The sequence below is a fragment of the Nelumbo lutea genome, chromosome 1 (assembly GCF_056320005.1).
Source record: "Nelumbo lutea isolate HS-2025 chromosome 1, American lotus-T2T, whole genome shotgun sequence".
Taxonomy (NCBI): Eukaryota; Viridiplantae; Streptophyta; class Magnoliopsida; order Proteales; family Nelumbonaceae; genus Nelumbo; species Nelumbo lutea.
This window is the reverse complement of record NC_142684.1, coordinates 56585586-56603780: the sequence shown is the minus strand read 5'-3', so window position 1 is coordinate 56603780 and position 18195 is coordinate 56585586. Positions and strand designations below refer to the sequence as shown.

Here is an 18195-nt window from a genome sequence, read left to right as displayed (position 1 = left end):
AAAAAAGCTTAAAATAAGAAAATCTATGGGCAAATGTAAGGTTTAAAAAATCTATCGGCCAATATGTATCATATTGGGCCCTTCCTGGCACGTCCCAATAGGAGTCATCGGGGCAGGGCCTGGTTTAGAAGGGCATCTGAGACTTATTTTTATTATGTTATTGGACCTTTTTTATATTTTGAATAATAGTTTTATTTATATTTACTATATCTAAATTTACTGCTACTACTCTTATTCATACTTAAACAAATCGCCCAAAATACGTGTCCATGCGAAATACAAGTATAGTGGTAAAAAACAAAAAATGAAGTTAAATGTTTAAATTTGACTAAATGATTGTTATAGGTACAATTTGATCAAAGCCTACAACCTTATTGGCAACAAATGCTCTGAAAAGGTAGGAATCTGCTTCCAATAAAATGCTCCTAACCATGGTTTTTAACACCGAACCGGTGGCCGAACCGGTTAGGGGTCCAGTTACCGGTTCAAAAGGTTTGATGTTTGACCCGAATGGTTGGCCCGTTTTTACAAAAAATTAAAAAATTTAAAAACAGTTAAAACCATTCGAACGGATCGAATGGTTAGCCGATTCATCAGTTTGCTGATCAAAATCAATGGTTTTTCCGGTCCCACTATCCGGTTCGGTCCAGTTTTGAAAACCATGCTCCCAACAGCCACAGTAGCCACACATTGGAAACATCTCCCTTGGCTTGGTTGATTTGTAGCTATCTCTGCCGTGTATCGAAACATCTCCAGATGATGATATTATCATTTCTGGTATTATCATCAGGAGATGCTCCCAATACAGAGTGGGGATGTGCTGTGGGATGTAATCTTGTGGGGGGCTGATTTGATATCTTTTTGAATGTGAAAAGTTTATCAGCATATTAGCTAGTGATAATAGGTGTTTGGAATAATACGATATAAGTAGACCTGGCAAAAAATTGATCCAACCCACGAACCCGACCCAACCCAGCCTGAAAAAAACTGGGTTGGGTTGGGTTGATTGATAGGTCAATGGGTTGATTGATAGGTCAACCCGCTAACCCGATTGTCAAGTCTAATTGAAACTGTTTATGCATTCTTAGAAGTTTCCACTCTATTTATTTTTTTTATTTAGTCTTTACTCTTTATCGTTTATTCTTTAAATTGTTAAATGTTCAAGTTTTTTTATTTTATATTTGAAATTTTAATGTTAAATCCTTTAGTTTTGACAATTTTCATGTAGTTTTTATTTATTTTTTAGGATGACCCAAATTGATCTGAACCATGGATCAACCCTAACCTGAACATTTAGAATTAGGGTCTAACATTTGATAACCCAACCCAACATGCAACCTAACCCAAAATCAACCCGAAGTTTATTGACCCACCCAACCCAATTGTCAGGTCTAGATACGAGGACTTGGCCACGTCAGCCCATTTCGAATATTCCGTTGTAATGAATCAATCATCCATACAGGTTGTTAGAGCCATGATAATGGAAAAATGAATTTGTTTTTTTTCTAAGGTCAGCTTCGAACCGTCACCCTCGAACGGTGTTCTACTATAGTTCGGGGTAACTTCGACCGCAGAGATGATGGAGCACTTAATTGGACCATATTGCTTCACGGCTGGATCGACAGGATGAGTCCAACCGCCGGCCATTTGCTAGTGGGAGCTTCGCGGAAAGATGTGGAAAGTTCAACTCTGGCAGGAGGTTGTCATTCTACACTCCAAAACTTGTTAAAAGTGCAGCTATAGAAGATGGCTTCTCCTCATCCAAGGAATACTTCCATCCTTCCTTGGGAAGTTCTAGATAGGCAGTTTGGCTGTTTGGGGTTATTATGAATAAGGATTGTTGTATTAACTCCAGTGACGTGTCATCTTAGTTAGGCCAAGTGGGTCAATTTGTACCAACGTGTCATTCAAGCTTCTTTATTCTGAACCACAATTTTCATGGTATCAGAGCCTGACCAGATCAGGGTGTCTCCGTGTCTCTTCATTGAGTGCTCTTTGTCAAATGTTCTATGTCTCCGACACCCGGTGAAACTACAACATTGTCGTCCACCGTCTCCGACGCTGCTGAAGCTGCAATATCTTCATTCTTGGCACAATCCATTCCCATGTTTTCTTGAAGTTGAAACAACTGCTATAACTCTACCTCGTATCATGCCTCCTCATCGGAGAAAACTACTCAACGTGGCAATGTATTAAGAGCAAACAACAAGTTCTGCCTGGTGTATGGTATGTTGGTTCACCCAAATGCTTCTTCAGCTGAAGATAGAGCATGGATAAAATGCAACTCCATGATTATATCATGGGTTTTTAATTCAGTAGCCATGGATGTAAACAAGCAAAGCATACTCACACCCCTTTTCCAATAAGCATGTCTCGAGCTCAAGCACCATTTGATTTGATACACTATGATATATGGGGGCTTTCAGGCACACGTTTCTTCTTGACTGTAGTCGATATCATAGAACATGGGTATTTCTCATGAAGCACAAATTTGAAACATATTTGTTTCTTGTAGCCTTTTGTTTTTGTAATATGATTCGCACTCAATTTGATCGTGTAGTTAAAACAATAACATCTAACAATGGCAAAGAATTTTTCTTGAGTCTTATGCTTAACTTTTATAACCAAAATGATATTACGGAGAAAGCAAAACGGGGTCACTAAAAGAAAGCATCAACACCTTTTGGAGGTTGCTCGGGCAATACGATTTCATGCTGTATTACCAAAGTTAATTTGGGGAGAGTGTGTTCTCATTCCAGCCTACATTATTCTCAAGCACAGTGGTGTTTTCGAAAGCGTGTCATTAATCACTTTAGAACACCAGTTTTAATATTTATAAATTTCTCAATTTCTCGTAATAATTACAAATACAGTAAATGGTGAGAACGGGTCGTATCCACAAGGAAGCGAGTGAAAAATCGTTACAAACTTAAATCCGGGAAAGATAACACAATTGAGAGTTGCAGAAATACAAAATTTAACTAATTAAATTGAAATTCATTAAAATAAAATTTGAATAGTGTTGAAAATAAAAAGTGTAGAAAAATAAATTGCTCAATTACTGAGACACGTCTTTCGAGTTCATTGTAGGGATGCTGGTGTGTTGCGGGTTCATCGCACCATGGGGGGTTGGTTGTGAGCTTTTCGGATGTACTTTGTGGTGTTAATATTGATATTTGATATTCTCTGAGGGTTTGAGTGAGTGTTATATACCTACATTAGCCCCCCTACTTATTGGTAAGTGGGAGCTTATCGATAAGCACATTGTCCTTTCGTCTTCGGGTTTTGTGATAAGTTCACCTGTGTGCGTTGGGTCTAGAGTTTTGCCTGCTTTATAGCTTTGTGTAAATCCCACATACCTTGTGTTCGCTGATAACTCTGTATTTTGATGCCTTGAGGGCATCATTTCAGGGGTAGTTTAGGCCTTAGAATAGCCAAATGTGTCATTTTCCCAGTTAAATTCAATATTATGACATCTGAGGGTCCCTATGCAAATCCTGGGAAAAATTTTAAAAGTTTCAAGGTTAAAATATAGTTTTTGGAAAGCTGGTGTGAATTCTAGTTGAGAGAGGGGGTGTTTCTATGAAAAACTAGGCACATGGGGGCACCTCCTATTCGCCAAGCCCAAATAGGCACCCCTCCTACTGTATTAGCATACTCCTCTCTCCTTAGAAAACCCTAGGGTGCCTCCCCACTCATTCTTTTCACTTCTAGCAAACCCTAGCCGCCCTAGGCTATTAGATCTCCACCCTCCACTCTCTCCTAACCTCTAATCTCAACCATCCAAGCCTTAATAGCCCCTCATACCCTTACATATCTCCCTAGACAACATCCTAGTCTTACACCTCACTACTTAAATCTCAACCAATCACCTTAGGGCACTACATCACACCAACCAATCACATTTCTCCAGTTCTAGGCACCCAAATCTTCTCCCTCAATTCCGGGCGCCCAAATCTCAGCCCTATATAATATTGGGTGCCATTTTCTTATCTTTCTGGCCTTAGGATCACCTTAGAATAATCCTAACCCTCCATTCTCAATCCTAGGGTGCCCATATTTCTACAAAAACCTAGCTACCGCCACTCTCTTTCTCTCTAATCTCAGTTTTGTCCACCTTTTTCTATAAAAAGGACCCCAGGGGCCTTAGAGAAGGGGTTGTCAATTCACCTAGTTTACAAGGTTAAGGTTTTTTGAGGAGTTTAAGGGTTGTAGAAAGGAAGGATGCCCAGATCTTATCAGGAGGGATTTCTGTAAGCAGTCCAGCCAATCTGCAACTACCGCCATTGTATTTGATCAACCATCCCTTTCGTTTTCTTTATTTTCTTTTATGTTATTTTTATTTTGGCAATCTTTTAGGTTGGATTCTGCCCTTAGGTAAGACGGAAGGCTATTCTTGAGAAGTTTAAGGGTAGAGGAAGAGGAGAATGCCCAAGCAAGAGGAGGGGTTCCTATTTGCACTTCGCCTAGCCACTACTGCCACTTCTGGATCTAGATCCCAACTAGTTTCCTAGTTTTAGATTTACTTTTTACACGTGTTTTTATTTTCTATTCTTTAAATTCCAATTTTTATTTTATTTTTACAATTTATTTTTATTGAATTTAATTTTTATCTTCCTCTTTGTAGATCTGAAATTCAGTCAGGTAAAACGGAAGGCCCAACTCGAAGAGTTTGAGGGTCAAAGGATAGATCTGGAGATTGTTACCACTGATCGAGTTGTAGATTTTTTTATTTTTGTTATTTATTTATTTATTTGCAATTTTTACTTTCAACATTGTTAGAATTTTATTTTAATGGATTCTAGTCCAGTTAATTAAATTTTGTGTTTCTACAATCTTAAATCTTGTTATTTTGTTTGGATTGAAGTGCGTAACAATTTTTCCTTTGCTTCCCTATGGATACGATCTCTTTTTCACCACTAAGTTTGTTTTGTAGTTATTTTGAGAATCAAAAAATTTATAAATATTGAAATTAGTGTTCTGAAATGGTTAATGACACGCTTCTGGATACACCATTCGCGTTGATAGTTCATTATAATCTATAGGTTAGCCCCCTGTATTTTGATGATTTGCTTTTTGGCAGCAGTTAGTATCATACACTATTTATTTGATCCAGCCCCCCCGGCTGTTATCAGGAGGAAATTAGCAAAAGACAATACGAATTATAGTTATGAGTTTTGCTTTTTTTTAGCAGTAGGTATTTGTTTTTGCTGCATGGTATTGAATGATGACGGATAGCTTGGTTGTTGTTATCATTTGTTATTAATGGAAATTTGAACGAGCATTGGGTGATGACCATGCTATGGCTATGATCATTATTTTGTTTATCCTAGTGTGATGAACAAATTTCCATTAATTTGGAACTCGCATTGGGTGATGACCGTAGTTCCATTAATTTGGAACTCGCATTTGAACAAGCATTGGGTGATGACCCAATGCCGGAGACAATGCCGTAGTTCCAAATTCATTATATCCAAATGAATGCGTTGTTGTGTCCCATTTTTCGGAGAGTGGTCCTATAAGTTGTTTTCGACTGCTTTTCACGATGATTCGTCTGAATGTGCCTGTTCAGCTTCCTTGCTATCAGGTTGTAGTTATCGGTATGTGAAGTGAGCTACGCTTTAAAAGGTGCGGTGTGTCTCATTGGTTTTGGTCCTGGTCCTGCTTACTTGCTCTTGACTTCTTACTGCGCTTATCATATTTTTCCCGTACTTTATGTTCGGTGATGGCCCTTGATCAACATGATGCATAGAGAGAGGCTAGGGTTCCTGATGTCCCGTAAATGATGGACACCAACGATGCCATTGGTTCTACGGCATTGTCTCCGGCAGAGTCATCACTTAAAAGATTAACAATTAATTTGGAACTCGCATTGGTTCGTGGGTTGCTCGTGAAATATTGTGATGAGAACAATGTAGCCCTTTTGGGGTATGTGGCTATGGACTGCGTTCTCATCCAGGGCATTTGTCCACACGACAGGTTTACAGTGACAAAATCTATGGCTAAATTTGTAGCTATTATTTGAGGTGGTTGGTTGCCTCCCTTTGAACTGTCTTCCATCATCGTCAGTCCTATGTTGAATACGCTTGCGACGATGATGTGCATTATTATGAATCTCCCTTTCGATTTGTTATCATGGTTCGTCTTTTCGCAATGGTTGAAGACCTATGACTACTTTTTGGCTATCGGTTTTCATGTCGGGCGTATTGAAGAATGTGTTCTCTTGCTAGCGCATGTATTCTGCAAGGCCGGTCTTAGAGAATCACCGTTGGTTTATAGGCGGGTCTCTAAGGGACATGCGTTGTCGTATCGAGATGACCAAAGCAAAGCTATCTAAAGCTGCTAGAGGCCTTTATGGCAAAGTGCAGTCATAGCATGAATTGGTGGCGGAATACGAAGCGGAGGTGGGAGAGCTGAAGGCTTTCGAGGCTGGAAGGCCTCTGCTTGAAAATGTAGTATTAATGAGGGAGGAGTGGGCCACTTTGTGAGATATGTACCTATAATTCTATAATTATTTTAACTGATATTTAATGAGATGCTAAAGTTTATTTTTGCTACTGTGTCTTGTATTAATTTATTGTTCTTGCGTTGTCTTGTGTTCGTAAGACCTGATTGCAAAGCTTTTGAATTCGGCCATAACCGTGTGATACCATTATCGTGGTGAACCTATTGGGCATTGAGCGATATTTCTCTCAATGGGAAGATTTGTTTGCATTGTTGCACCTACCTAGATGTGGGTGTAAGGGTGATTGGTGCGGAACACGGAGGTTGACGTGCTTCATTCATGAGTACCATCCTCTTTGATTGGTATGTTATTTTTGCTGTCCTTCCTTCCCAAACTGCTATTCTAGCGGGGACGGAGGAGCTGGCGTTATTGTTGGGCTTGGTAGGGGTAAAGCCCCCTCTTCGCACTCGTTGGATCGGTTTTTCAATGTATGTTTCCAGTTGATAGAAGGTGGTTTTGGGTGTCGTATAAACATCCTTTCGTCTTCTCCGGCGCCGTTTGGTCTTCTGCGCGAGCAGGTGTGGGAAAGTCACTATAACCAGAGAAAGGGAACCGAGATGGTTTTCCTTTCACATTCTATTTGTGTTTTCCCAGGGTTCTAGTTCCGTTGCTCTTGTTGAGTTCTGTGCACCTTAGGTTTCTTTTCGAAGGGAAATCCATTTGTTTTTTGCATCGTGCGTGTTGTGACCCTTGGTTTATTCGTAAAATCAGTTCTGGTGTCTTTCATTTTCTTCTGCTTCATTGTCCATTTCTGTGTTCTGCCTCTATGGGGTGTCTTGTGCCTTAGTTGTTGTTCGAACCCCCTTCCGTTCTCTGTTTTGTATCTATTTCATCTTCCTCATGCCTACTTGTTAGGGAAAATCAGACTCCTTTTTCGCTGACTTCATGAGGGAGGGTGATATTGCGTCATTATTGGTAGAGAGGGAGGCGGCCTTGGCCATTGATGGTGGGAGGGGTTTCTGGGCTCCTATGCTTGTGTCTTGGGGTGAGGATGGCTCTTTCGATGTCATTGCCGGCACAGAATTAATGTGTCTTTGCGACACTGTGGATGTGTCTACGTCCTACAAGTGTCAGAAGCCCCCCAACCGATAGTTCAAAAATCTCCCATTAGCTATACAGCCTGGATGTAATATATTCTTGAGAACCCTATGTATTGTCGCATGCTTAAAGATGCCAGGCTTCTTAGATTTGTGGATTGCTACACAGGTCTCTTGGGTTGAGAAGGTGTCAAGTATGTTGGGCACCTTCAGAGTCATTGGTGCTCTCGTACCCACACCTTCATGGGTCCATTTGGAGAGCATACCATCACAGTGGAGGATGTGGTAGCATTGTTAGCGTTGCCAGTTGGGGGTTTTATGTCTGCACAACTTTTGCAACATACTGAATGTGTCCCCACAGAACTAAGGGAGTTGTGTGAGGAGCCTCTTGGAGAAGTTCCTCCTTACAAAGCGTCGGTGGACCAATCCACTTCCCAAGAAAATGTTGTTGGATCATTGGATGGCATACTAGTTCGAGTATCGAGGTAGGAGGGACGTCATGGTGGTAGGTGGGGGCTCGGAATGCCACCTTGCTGCCTATGTCCTCTATGCGGCCTCCCAATTTTTGTTCCTCGGGAAACCTGACTATGGTCTTAGCTATCCTTGTTGCCAGTGTAACAAGTGTTCTCTCTGCCACGCCATCAAGTGCCATCCATCGTGCCTATAACAGCCACTTCACTGTCCAAGTGTGTGTCATGGGTGGGTTATGCATGTACTTTTGTATGGGGGATTGTCAATGGCACTATTGTAATATTGTAGTATGCTTTTTCACCTTTTTGATGTTTCCTAATGTCACTCCCCCAAAGGCTTAACGTACTCTTTGAGGGGAGGTAGGTAGTCGAGTGAGTTCATAAGCGTGTAAAGGTTAAGCACGAGATCCCTTCGACACTGTACTGTGTGCTTGTGCTTACCACAGATTAATGCAATACAAGTTGCCTTTTGTCTAATTTGTGTGCCTTCTTGTTGCGTTTTGTGTGTTGTTGCTTTCATTTGTAGGCTTTCTTGACCCCATCGAGCGCCGCACGGGGCCTCATCGATTAGCCCCGTGACAGTTGGTATCAAAGCAGGAGCTCCTACACACACTCTGGACCTTGTCTTCGTCCCTACATCAACACAATGAAGAGCAACCGTGGCATCACCGATGACACAACACATGGGCGGCCTCAAGCCCACGACACTGAGGAAGCTCCACTTGACGAACCTACCAAGTCACAAGCCCCAAAGGGCCGTACAACCAAAGCTAGCAAGCACGACAAATCAATCGACCAACTAGCTACTGTGGACATGCGCCTCCTACGTTGCGAAGTGATAGTGGGAGAAACCCGAGATCGGGTTGATGAACTCCACCTCAACCTAGAGACGGTTGAGAATGTAGTGGTAGAACTAGAAGGACATTTCAATGGCGCCTTCAGAGACATGCACACCACCATATAGAATTCGGGAGTTGGGCTTTCCCAAAGCAGCCTACAGGGCTTGCTAGACAAATTTCAAGCGCAATTGGATGAAATGAGAGATGAGATGACTCTCCTAAAGAGGGCAGTGGCCAATGCACCCAGCACTCCCTCCACCCTAACTTCCATGAACATCATGATCCGAGAGCCAACACCTTACTCGTGTGCTCGGGATGCTAGGGAGCTTGACAACTTCTTGTGGCAACTAGAGCAATATTTCTCCGCCACTAGCATTATTGACAACCAAACTCAGGTACGTACAACTGCTATGTATTTGACTGATATCGCAATGTTATGGTGGCGTAGGTGTTGCCAAGACATTGAACGTGGAACCCGCACTATCGACACCTGGGTTGGATTCAAGCGTGAGATCAAGCGGCAGTTCTACCCAGAAAATGTTGAGTACCTGGCGCGCTGGAGAATGAAGAATCTCAGACATCAAAAATCACTACATGATTATGTCAAGGAGTTTTCGGCCTTGACACTGGAGATCACTGACATGTCAGACAAGGATCTTCTGTTCAATTTTATGGATGGTCTCAAGCCATGGGCCGAGCTCGAACTCCAGCGACGCGGTGTTGAGGACCTCACCACTGCCATGGCCGTAGCTGAGCAGCTTGTTGATCTGAGAACACCTAAGGAAGATGTGCAAAGACCATCCAGCCCACGTACCACGACTTTGAGTGGGGGTGATGAACAATCAACCTCTACAAAGGAGAAGCTAGTGCCTGCGGATAAGCCCTACAATTACCAACAAGGGAAGAAGCCACAAGGGGGCCCAAGCCATCAGGGCCACCAAGCCACTAGGAGACCTCCTCCTGCGCCTTGTTACCTTTGCAACGGGAAGCATTGGACGAGTGACTGTCCAACCCGAAAGAAAATAACTGCCCTCATTGCCAAACTCAGTGATAGCGAAGAGAGCGATGAGGAGAAACCCACCGCGGCGCCAAGAGTAGGCGCCCTCCAACTCATCAACGCCATGGTCAAGAAAGAGGCCACATCTAAGCGGCCCACCAAAGCCCACAAGGGGCTAAGTTATGTAGATATCACCCTCGACGGGAGGCCGACCCAAGCCTTGGTGGACACTGGGGCCACCCACAACTTCATTTCGCTTGCAGAGGCCAAGCGACTCGTCTTGACCACCACCAAACAAACGGAGTGGGTCAAGGCTATCAACTCCGGGGCCAAAGCAGTAGAGGGCACGGCCCGTGGAGTAGAACTCCGAGTCGGACCATGGAAAGGACCCATCAATCTATCTGTGGATCCCTTGGATGATTTTTAGGTTGTTCTTGGAGTGGACTTCCTCAAGCAGGCGGAAGCAGCACTTATGCCACACATCAACAGCTTGCTTATTTTGGACGAACGCTCCCCTTGCATGGTTTCTGTCTCATCAGCCGTGCAGATACTTGGGAAACAGCTTTCAACCTTACGGTTGTGCCAAGAAACCAGCAACCATGAAGACAGCGCCACGCCAACAGGGAAGAACCCCTATCAAGTACCTCACCTCGACACTAGAACTGGTTGGGAAGTCGTCACTAGGAAGAAGTCACCCCCAAGACAGTTCCATTTCCAACGCCAACGCCAATGCCAGTGTCCAAGTCTACACCAACATCGGCATCAGCATCAGCTTCAACACCAACGACATCAACGAAAGCCGACTTCGCAGCAGAAGCCGCAAGCGCCTGCAACTGATGGGCCCAACGGAAAACCCAAGGCCGTGTCAAACCTAGACCACATCTACTACCACAACCAACGGGGAGAGCGAGTGCCACCCAAGCCATTTAGGGATCACCTTTACATCATCCCTCATGCTAAATCTAGTAGTAGCGTTGTGAGTCAACCTTGGGGAAAAATAAATGGGAACCAACACCCTAACAATCCAAAATATCATTTTGACCTAGCCCTGGCCACAAGCCTTCCAAACACTAAGCTAGAGCAACCAAAATCCTACCTTGAAGCAGCCAGGCAAGGACTAACTGTAGAGACTAGCCATAGGTTTTCCTGCCATCCAAAACACATTGAAGACTTCCACCCATCATCACGCCCGGGCCTTGGAAAAGATGAACTTCATGGAGCAGCCGAAGAAACTTCCTTCATCAACAGCAGCAGATCGAAGCCTCAAGTAAAAGCTAGTCTTCGAGGACGAAGACTAAATTGAGTGGGGGAGACTGTAACAAGTGTTCTCTCTGCCGCGCCATCAAGTGCCATCCATCGTGCCTATAACAGCCACTTCAGTGTCCAAGTGTGTGTCATGGGTGGGTTATGCATGTACTTTTGTATGGGGGATTGCCAATGGCACTATTGTAATATTGTAGTATGCTTTTTCACCTTTTTGATGTTTCCTAATGTCACTCCCCCAAAAGCTTAACGTACTCTTTGAGGGGAGGTAGGTAGTCGAGTGAGCTCATAAGAGTGTAAAGGTTAAGCACGAGATCCCCTCGACACTGTACTGTGTGCTTGTGCTTACCACAGATTAATGCAATACAAGTTGCCTTTTGTCTAATTTGTGTGCCTTCTTGTTGCCTTTTATGTGTTGTTGCTTTCATTTGTAGCCTTTCTCAACCCCATTGAGCGCCGCACGGGGCCTCATCAATTAGCCCCGTGACAAGTGGGCATCGGCTTTCGTTGGCATCCATGTTTCTTGGGTATTTATATGAGCAGTTAGATGACATTGTGCAACAACTCAATGACCCCAGCTACGAGAGGCGTGTGAGCTATATTTTTGCACCCTTCCTTTGGATGTTCATTTGCGAGTGGTTTGAGCTCAATGTGATGCCACGAAGTTTGCATCTTCTTCGTGTGCACATTGCTACTCTTAACGGTGACGAGTCAAAGGAGAAGGTGTTCAAGGTCTATAGGGGAAAGCACTGGCTTTAGGCTAAGAGGCACCAGAGTTTCAAAATGAATGAAATTAGCATGAAGTTGGCCTCTTTGGACAACTTTGTGTGGAGGCCATATGCCCAGGCGTTGCGCCACTGTGCCATTTTGTATTGCGTGCCTATTCCGGAGGGGGGGATAACTAATGCGCTCTTGATATGGGTAGTGTTGTTGTGAGTATGGTGCGGTTGATCTTGTGAACTCGTGTTATTGGCTATATTGATCGCTCGGGTGAGGCACAACTCTCTGTGTACCATCCGGATCGGGTGCTCCGACAGTTTAGGTATGATGGCATGGGCACCCCATTTTTGAGGTCTGGCACTGAGGATGTGTCCTGGGTCCTATGTCACAACCGTACTTTCTCTGGGTGCGCTCGGTTTCCAGTGGCTAGATATGGGAGGGTGCAGGTATCTAGGTCTCTCCACTTGTCATATCTCTATGCATTATCCGGGGGTTTCCAGGAGCTGCTGTGGATGAGGCCCCATCTTCGTCATGCCCAGCTCCTACTGAAGGTCATGTTGCTAGCCGGAGGGGAGGTGGAGTTATTGTTCGCCCCAGTTCATTGAGGAGGTCACCAGCCAAGCAGGTTGGGAAACGACTGGCTGCTAATGAGGGGGAGTGTAGTCGTCCCCTTCTAGTGAAGAAGGCTAGGTCTACGAGGGTGCCTCACTCTTTTTTGTCTAGCAAGGCACTAGAGCCCTCGGTTGTGGCCTCATCACAAGCTCGTGAGGGTGGCCAGGGGTCCCTGGCCTCAGCTGCCGTGGGCGGGACTGCTTGGGCCATGGGGTCAGTGGAGTTGCCGGTTACGGTGCCTTCCCCTGGGGGCGCGATCGTCCGTTTATCCAGCGGGCGAATGAAGAGGAAGGCTTCCCCTCGCCCCAAGCGAGGTCCTGGGGGTGATGATTTAGTAAGATTCTCTTAGCTTGCACTCTACTTTTCCTTTCTAAGTTGTGTTAAAAAACTGTGCTAATGTTGTTTTCCTTTCTATTTGTGCAGTCTGCAGAGAATGATGGGCTCATGTAGACATGGAGGTTTCGGTGGTTCTTCCGGAGTAGATGATGGAGGTCCCAGTCAACTCCCCTATCGGGGCAGGTTTAGTGAGTACTTAGCGCTTGTGTCTACTTGAGAATGTTATGCTTATTACTTACCATGGTGGCTGACAATTGAACAGTATTTTGTTTTGAAGCGGGTGGATTGCGATAAGGCACAGTCCAACGAGGATGTCACGAGGGTCACCGAACCGGGGGAAGAAGTGTGTTAGTTGCATGTTTTGTTCTTTGTTGTTTGTTTACTATTTAACCCATGGCCAAAGCCATTGTGACTGATTGTTGATGTGTGACTGTATCACAGGAGCCCTTCTCTGAGTATCCTCCAAGGTGCCAAACATGCCTTTCTTCAGGCATTTGGCTAAGGAATTGAGGGTGATGCAGCCCCCCAGTTTTGGTTCTACAGTAACTGAGGACGTTGGAGGTAGCAATGTCGTTTGTGATGATGTTGTCCAAGGGGTGCACCAAGCCAGTCAACCGACTGTGGGGTTAGAGACGACAACACATTGGGGGTGAGACTTTTGTTGAGTCTCAATTCCCTGTTGCAATGGGTGGAGTCTCTGGGGATGCTTCTCCGCGGCTTGAGGTCAACAATTTTGTGGTGCCTGAGGTGTCTACTGACTTTGGACCACTCGGGCGTTGGGGACACGGAACTTGACATTACTTTTCCTCCCAAGGAGTTGACATACGAGGAGTAGTTGGTCCAGATATGACGGGAGCTTTTGGAATACTGTGATAATTACGACATCCTGTTGTTGCACTTCCCAGTGATAGATCGTTTGCATTAACCACGATTCATCTTGAGTGGTTTTCGGAAAGAAGGCTACATCCAGAGGTTGTAGGGCGTGCGTTGAACATCATTGCCATGCTAATGAGTCGTGTGGTGGCCCGCCCAATAGAGGATTTATCTTGGACTGACTTCACTTGCTAGCTGGAGGCCTGTCGAGCTTTTTTGTTAATGGGTTTTTTCATGGAACAGACCGAGAAGCATGTCGTGGTACTAGCACATGCCTTCTGGATATTTGGTCAATTTGTTACATTCATGGGCGCCAGAAGGTAGTAGAGCCAAGCGTCACCAGAGTTGCCGATAAGCTCAAGGGTCTGATGGAGGAATATGTGCAACAGGAGCAAATCCTTGAGGATTATGAGGTGGAGTTGAAAAATGTGAAGAAATTTGAAGAAACTAGCCAGGTGTTGGACACCATATCTACAATACAGGAAGAGTGGGCCAAGTGGCCATTGGTTGTGTTGGAATGTAATGGACTATTCCGAGGTTGTTTTGTGATTATATTGTACAATAATTTTTGGTAGATAGTGAAAAGTTCAATGATGTGCATTCTTAGCTTTGTCATATAATGTGTGAAAAAAAAAAGTTTTTAGATTCTGGGTGTTCCTAATTATCAACTGAAGCGTGCATGTCTTGTCATCGCAGTACTGGTATGGTAGGGTTTATCATAGTGCACTAAGGTAGTTGAGTGATGGTTGTAATGTGAACATATAGAAAATTTAATCACGACATGTTGCTTTTGTGCATGTACTTATTTCACAAGAGTGATGTATCAATAAGTGCTAGTTAACGAGTGCCATGTTGGGTTTTATCATGATCAAGTGCAAGTGTATTGTCGCTTTGTCGCAAATCATTAGGGGACATGAACATTGTGAGCCTGTTTTCTGGTCGAGCCTCCAGTAGTGTGGATTTGGATAGAGCGCATTGTGTTCATAAATTTGGGGAGTCAACAATGTTGTTAACAAAGCCGCCCAATAATCGCATGGGGGTGTATCCTCACCTTGTTTTATACGACTTTGTCTATGCCTTAGGTGTCAGGGCTTTACCTGTGCTAGGGGTTGTTAGGGCTTTATTTGTGCCTGGGGTTACTAGGGCTTTGAGCTGCGCCTGGGGTTGCTAGGGCCTTCGAATGGAGCATGTGGTATAGAGTGCTCGAGGTTGCCAGGGCTTTGAGCTATGCCTGGTGTTGCTTGGGGCTTCACATGGAGCATGCGCCATAAAGTGCCTGGGGTTGCCGGGGCTTTGATCTGAACTTGGGGTTGCCAGGGTCTTCGCATGGAGCATGTGGTATAGAGTACCCGGGGTTGCTAAGGCTTTGATCTACGCCTGTGGTTGCCGAGGCCTTCGCATGGAGCATGCAGAATAGAGTGTCCGAGGTTGCCGAGGCTTTAAGAGCATAGTAGGACAGATTGTAGAATTATAAACAAGATATGTATGTAAGCAAGTATGTTGCACATATTGGAGCAAATTGCAGTGTACCATTCATTTTGCTACTTTCACAGTGTACAACGCGTGTAATCCTAATTAGAGGGTGGAAAAGGAAAACAACTTCATCGCAATCAGTATTCTTTATAGAGGGAAGTAGACTTTATCGTAGAGAAAAAGAGTGACCAATAAAGAGTCCTATAAAATATCATAGATTTATTCATAAAACATGTGCATGTATTTGTGTGATTACAGAAACTCAGAGTTAATCAAAGTAAGATTTCAACTAATAACCATTTATGGTTTCATCTTCTTCGCCCATGTCCACAATTTTTAATACATAGTAGCTTGAACTATGGGCTTCTTTTGTTAAGTACAGCCTCTCCTATGTTGGTGCAAACTTTCCTGTAGACTTGCCTTGCCGCATGTTGAGAGCCATCTTCAGTACTTTATCCCCCTCTTTGAAATTCCTAGGCTTCAGGTGTCAATTGAAATTATTGGCTAGGGCTTGTTTGTACTTTCTTTGCTTCTGCGAGGCTGCATCTCTAACTTCGTCGATCACCTCAAGTCTATCCACAAGTAGTGAATCTAAGTCCTCTGGTTGATTACCCATCGCGGAAGCTATCCTAGAGGATACAACCTTTATCTCTGCTGGGAGCACTGCTTCTTGGCCATAGAATAAGGAGTAGGGTGTTGCCTGTGTACTCTTTCTGATAGATGTGCGATAAGCCCAAAGGGTTTCTAACAACTTATCTACCCAATCCTTTTGATTATCGGCCACTGTTTTGCTTAACATCCTTAGTAAAGTCTTGTTTGTGACCTTTGCTTGGCCATTTCCCTAGGGGTAATATGTTGTGGATGTTCCTAGTCTTGCATCGTACTGCCCTAAGAGGTCACAGACTTCTTGTTGTGGATGTTCCTAGTAAAGCCTAGCTCCGCATTTGTAGACTATGTTTTGTCTCAGAAATTTTTCTATGTTGGCTGCACAAATTTATCGCAGGGGGATGGCTTCTACCCATTTAGTGAAATAATCCGTGGCTATGATGATGAAACAGTACCCTCTAGAGGATGGGTGTATCTTGCCTATTAGGTCTACCCCCAAGAGTGGCTAGAGTGTCATGGCTAGGTGAAGGCTGTTGGCAGGCTTATGGGTCCTTTCTCTGTGGATTTGGCACTTGTGACATCTGTGCACGTACCACTGCGTATCTTCTATCATGGTTAGCTAGTAGAACCCTAGGTGTAGAATGTGATTGTGTAATGCCAGTTGCCCTTGATGAGCTACGAGTTTGAAACTATGGGATGCTTCTAGCACTCCATCGATCTCATCACTAGCCAAGCTTCGCAAAGGTTTTCCTTTGTGTGATTTCCAATACAGTATTCCATCTTGGAGGTAGAATCACTTGACCTTAGACAATAGTTTCCTCCTCAATGTAATGTCAATGGGCAATGTGTGCTCCTGTAGATATTCTATATACATTCTCCTCTAGTCTTCTTCACAAACTGCTAGACATTCTCTGTCATCTGTTTGTGGGATGCATTTATCGCGTTCTTTTTGTACCTTGGTAGAATCCCACTTCATCGCAGGCCAGTAATACCCTAACCTCCACAATTGATGGAATAGTTTAATTATGACATCTCCATAGTTGTCCTTGTGAACGTCGTTCAGCACTGCTTCGGCTTCTGATTTGCCTAGGCACCTTGTCCTTACACTGTCTAACTCTCTATGATATAGCACCCCATTTACTAGTTGGAACTTTGTGGTTAACTTGATATCTTGTGTCCCTATGGTTTGACTCTTTAGCTTTTGTATTATTTCATATCTCCAATCATCCTTTGCTATTTTGTGCTCCACTTCCACCCGATCTCTTAGGGTAAAAATCGATTGTTTGTCGGCTGATTGGATAGTGATCTCTATTGGCTTTATGCTAGTTTGCATCTTAGACCCTAAGGTAGCTAATGCGTCAGAAAACCTGTTTTTAGCTCTATTATGATGTTTGTAGTCTACGTCTAGGTTGTGGATTAGCTTCTGGATCAGGGCCCTATATGGTAGAATAGTTAGTTCTTTCACTGTCGTGCTTTCGTCTAGCTGTCCGATCACCAGTTTAGCATCACCAATCACCTTTATCTTCTTTGTGTTAGCTTTTATTGCTTTAATTAGACCAAGGACCAGTGCTTCATATTCTGCTATATTGTGAGAGCAAGGGAACTGAAGTTTGAAGAAGTAGGCAAAGGTTTGTCCGTTAAGCGAGGTTAGGGTTACTCCAGCACTAGCCGAGGTGCTTGTGCTACTTCCTTCAAAGGTTAGGATCCACTCTCTTCTTTTGGCTTGGGCAACCATTTGTGCCTCTCTAGGAACCTCATCCGATATAGAAAAATTTGTGTTCGATGGAAATGTGGCCAATAGATCTACCACTGCCTGACACTTGATGGCTCTAGGCCATGTGTACTCTATCGCATACTCATTGATTTGCATCATCCATTTGACAAGTCTATTGAAAAAGGGAGGTTTGTCCATGAAGAACTTGATTGGGTCGTTCTATGCGATAAGCCACACCTTTTGCCCTAGGATGTAGTGTCTAAATTTTTTGTAGCAAAGACCGGTGCTAGGAACTGTTGCTCCATGTGGGAATAATTCTTTTCCGTTGGTTTGAGGGTTCTATTGGCATAATAAATAAGGAGTTCCACTTTTCTATCATCCTCTTGTGCTAATAGGCATCCTATGGCTTCTGTGCTTGTTGTGATGTATATTCTGAATTCTCGACTGTCCTTAGGTGGTGACATCATCGCTGCCCTAGCTAGTGTTATCATTTACTGCTCAAAGGTTTCTTGATGCTCCTAGGTCCATTTGAATTCAATAGATTTCTTGACTAGTTTCATCAGTGTTAGAGCTACGTGCGTGAGGCTGGGGATGAACCTTCTTAAGTATGAGACTTTCCTTAGGAACGTTTTTAGTTTGGATTCATTTACTAGTGGCGGGAGGTCTAGGATGGCTTTAACTTTGCTTTCGTTTGGGTGTATCCCTGTGTGATCTACTTGGTAGCCTAGAAACTTTCCTGACTATACCCCT

The 18195-nt window shown here is 43.9% G+C and overlaps 1 protein-coding gene across 1 annotated transcript; it reads right to left on the bottom strand.

The window, feature by feature from the left end:
- Positions 1-16611: 16611 nt before the first annotated feature.
- On the bottom strand, positions 16612-17643 carry LOC148874670 (uncharacterized). Its single transcript, XM_088962552.1, has one exon. The coding sequence runs from the start codon at positions 17641-17643 to the stop codon at positions 16612-16614; it is 1032 nt and encodes a 343-aa protein (XP_088818678.1).
- Positions 17644-18195: the final 552 nt, after the last annotated feature.

Excerpts from the sequence above, each read along its gene's own strand:
- LOC148874670 (XM_088962552.1), bottom strand. The coding sequence starts at position 17,643 with ATGGACAAACCTCCCTTTTTCAATAGACTTGTCAAATGGATGATGCAA.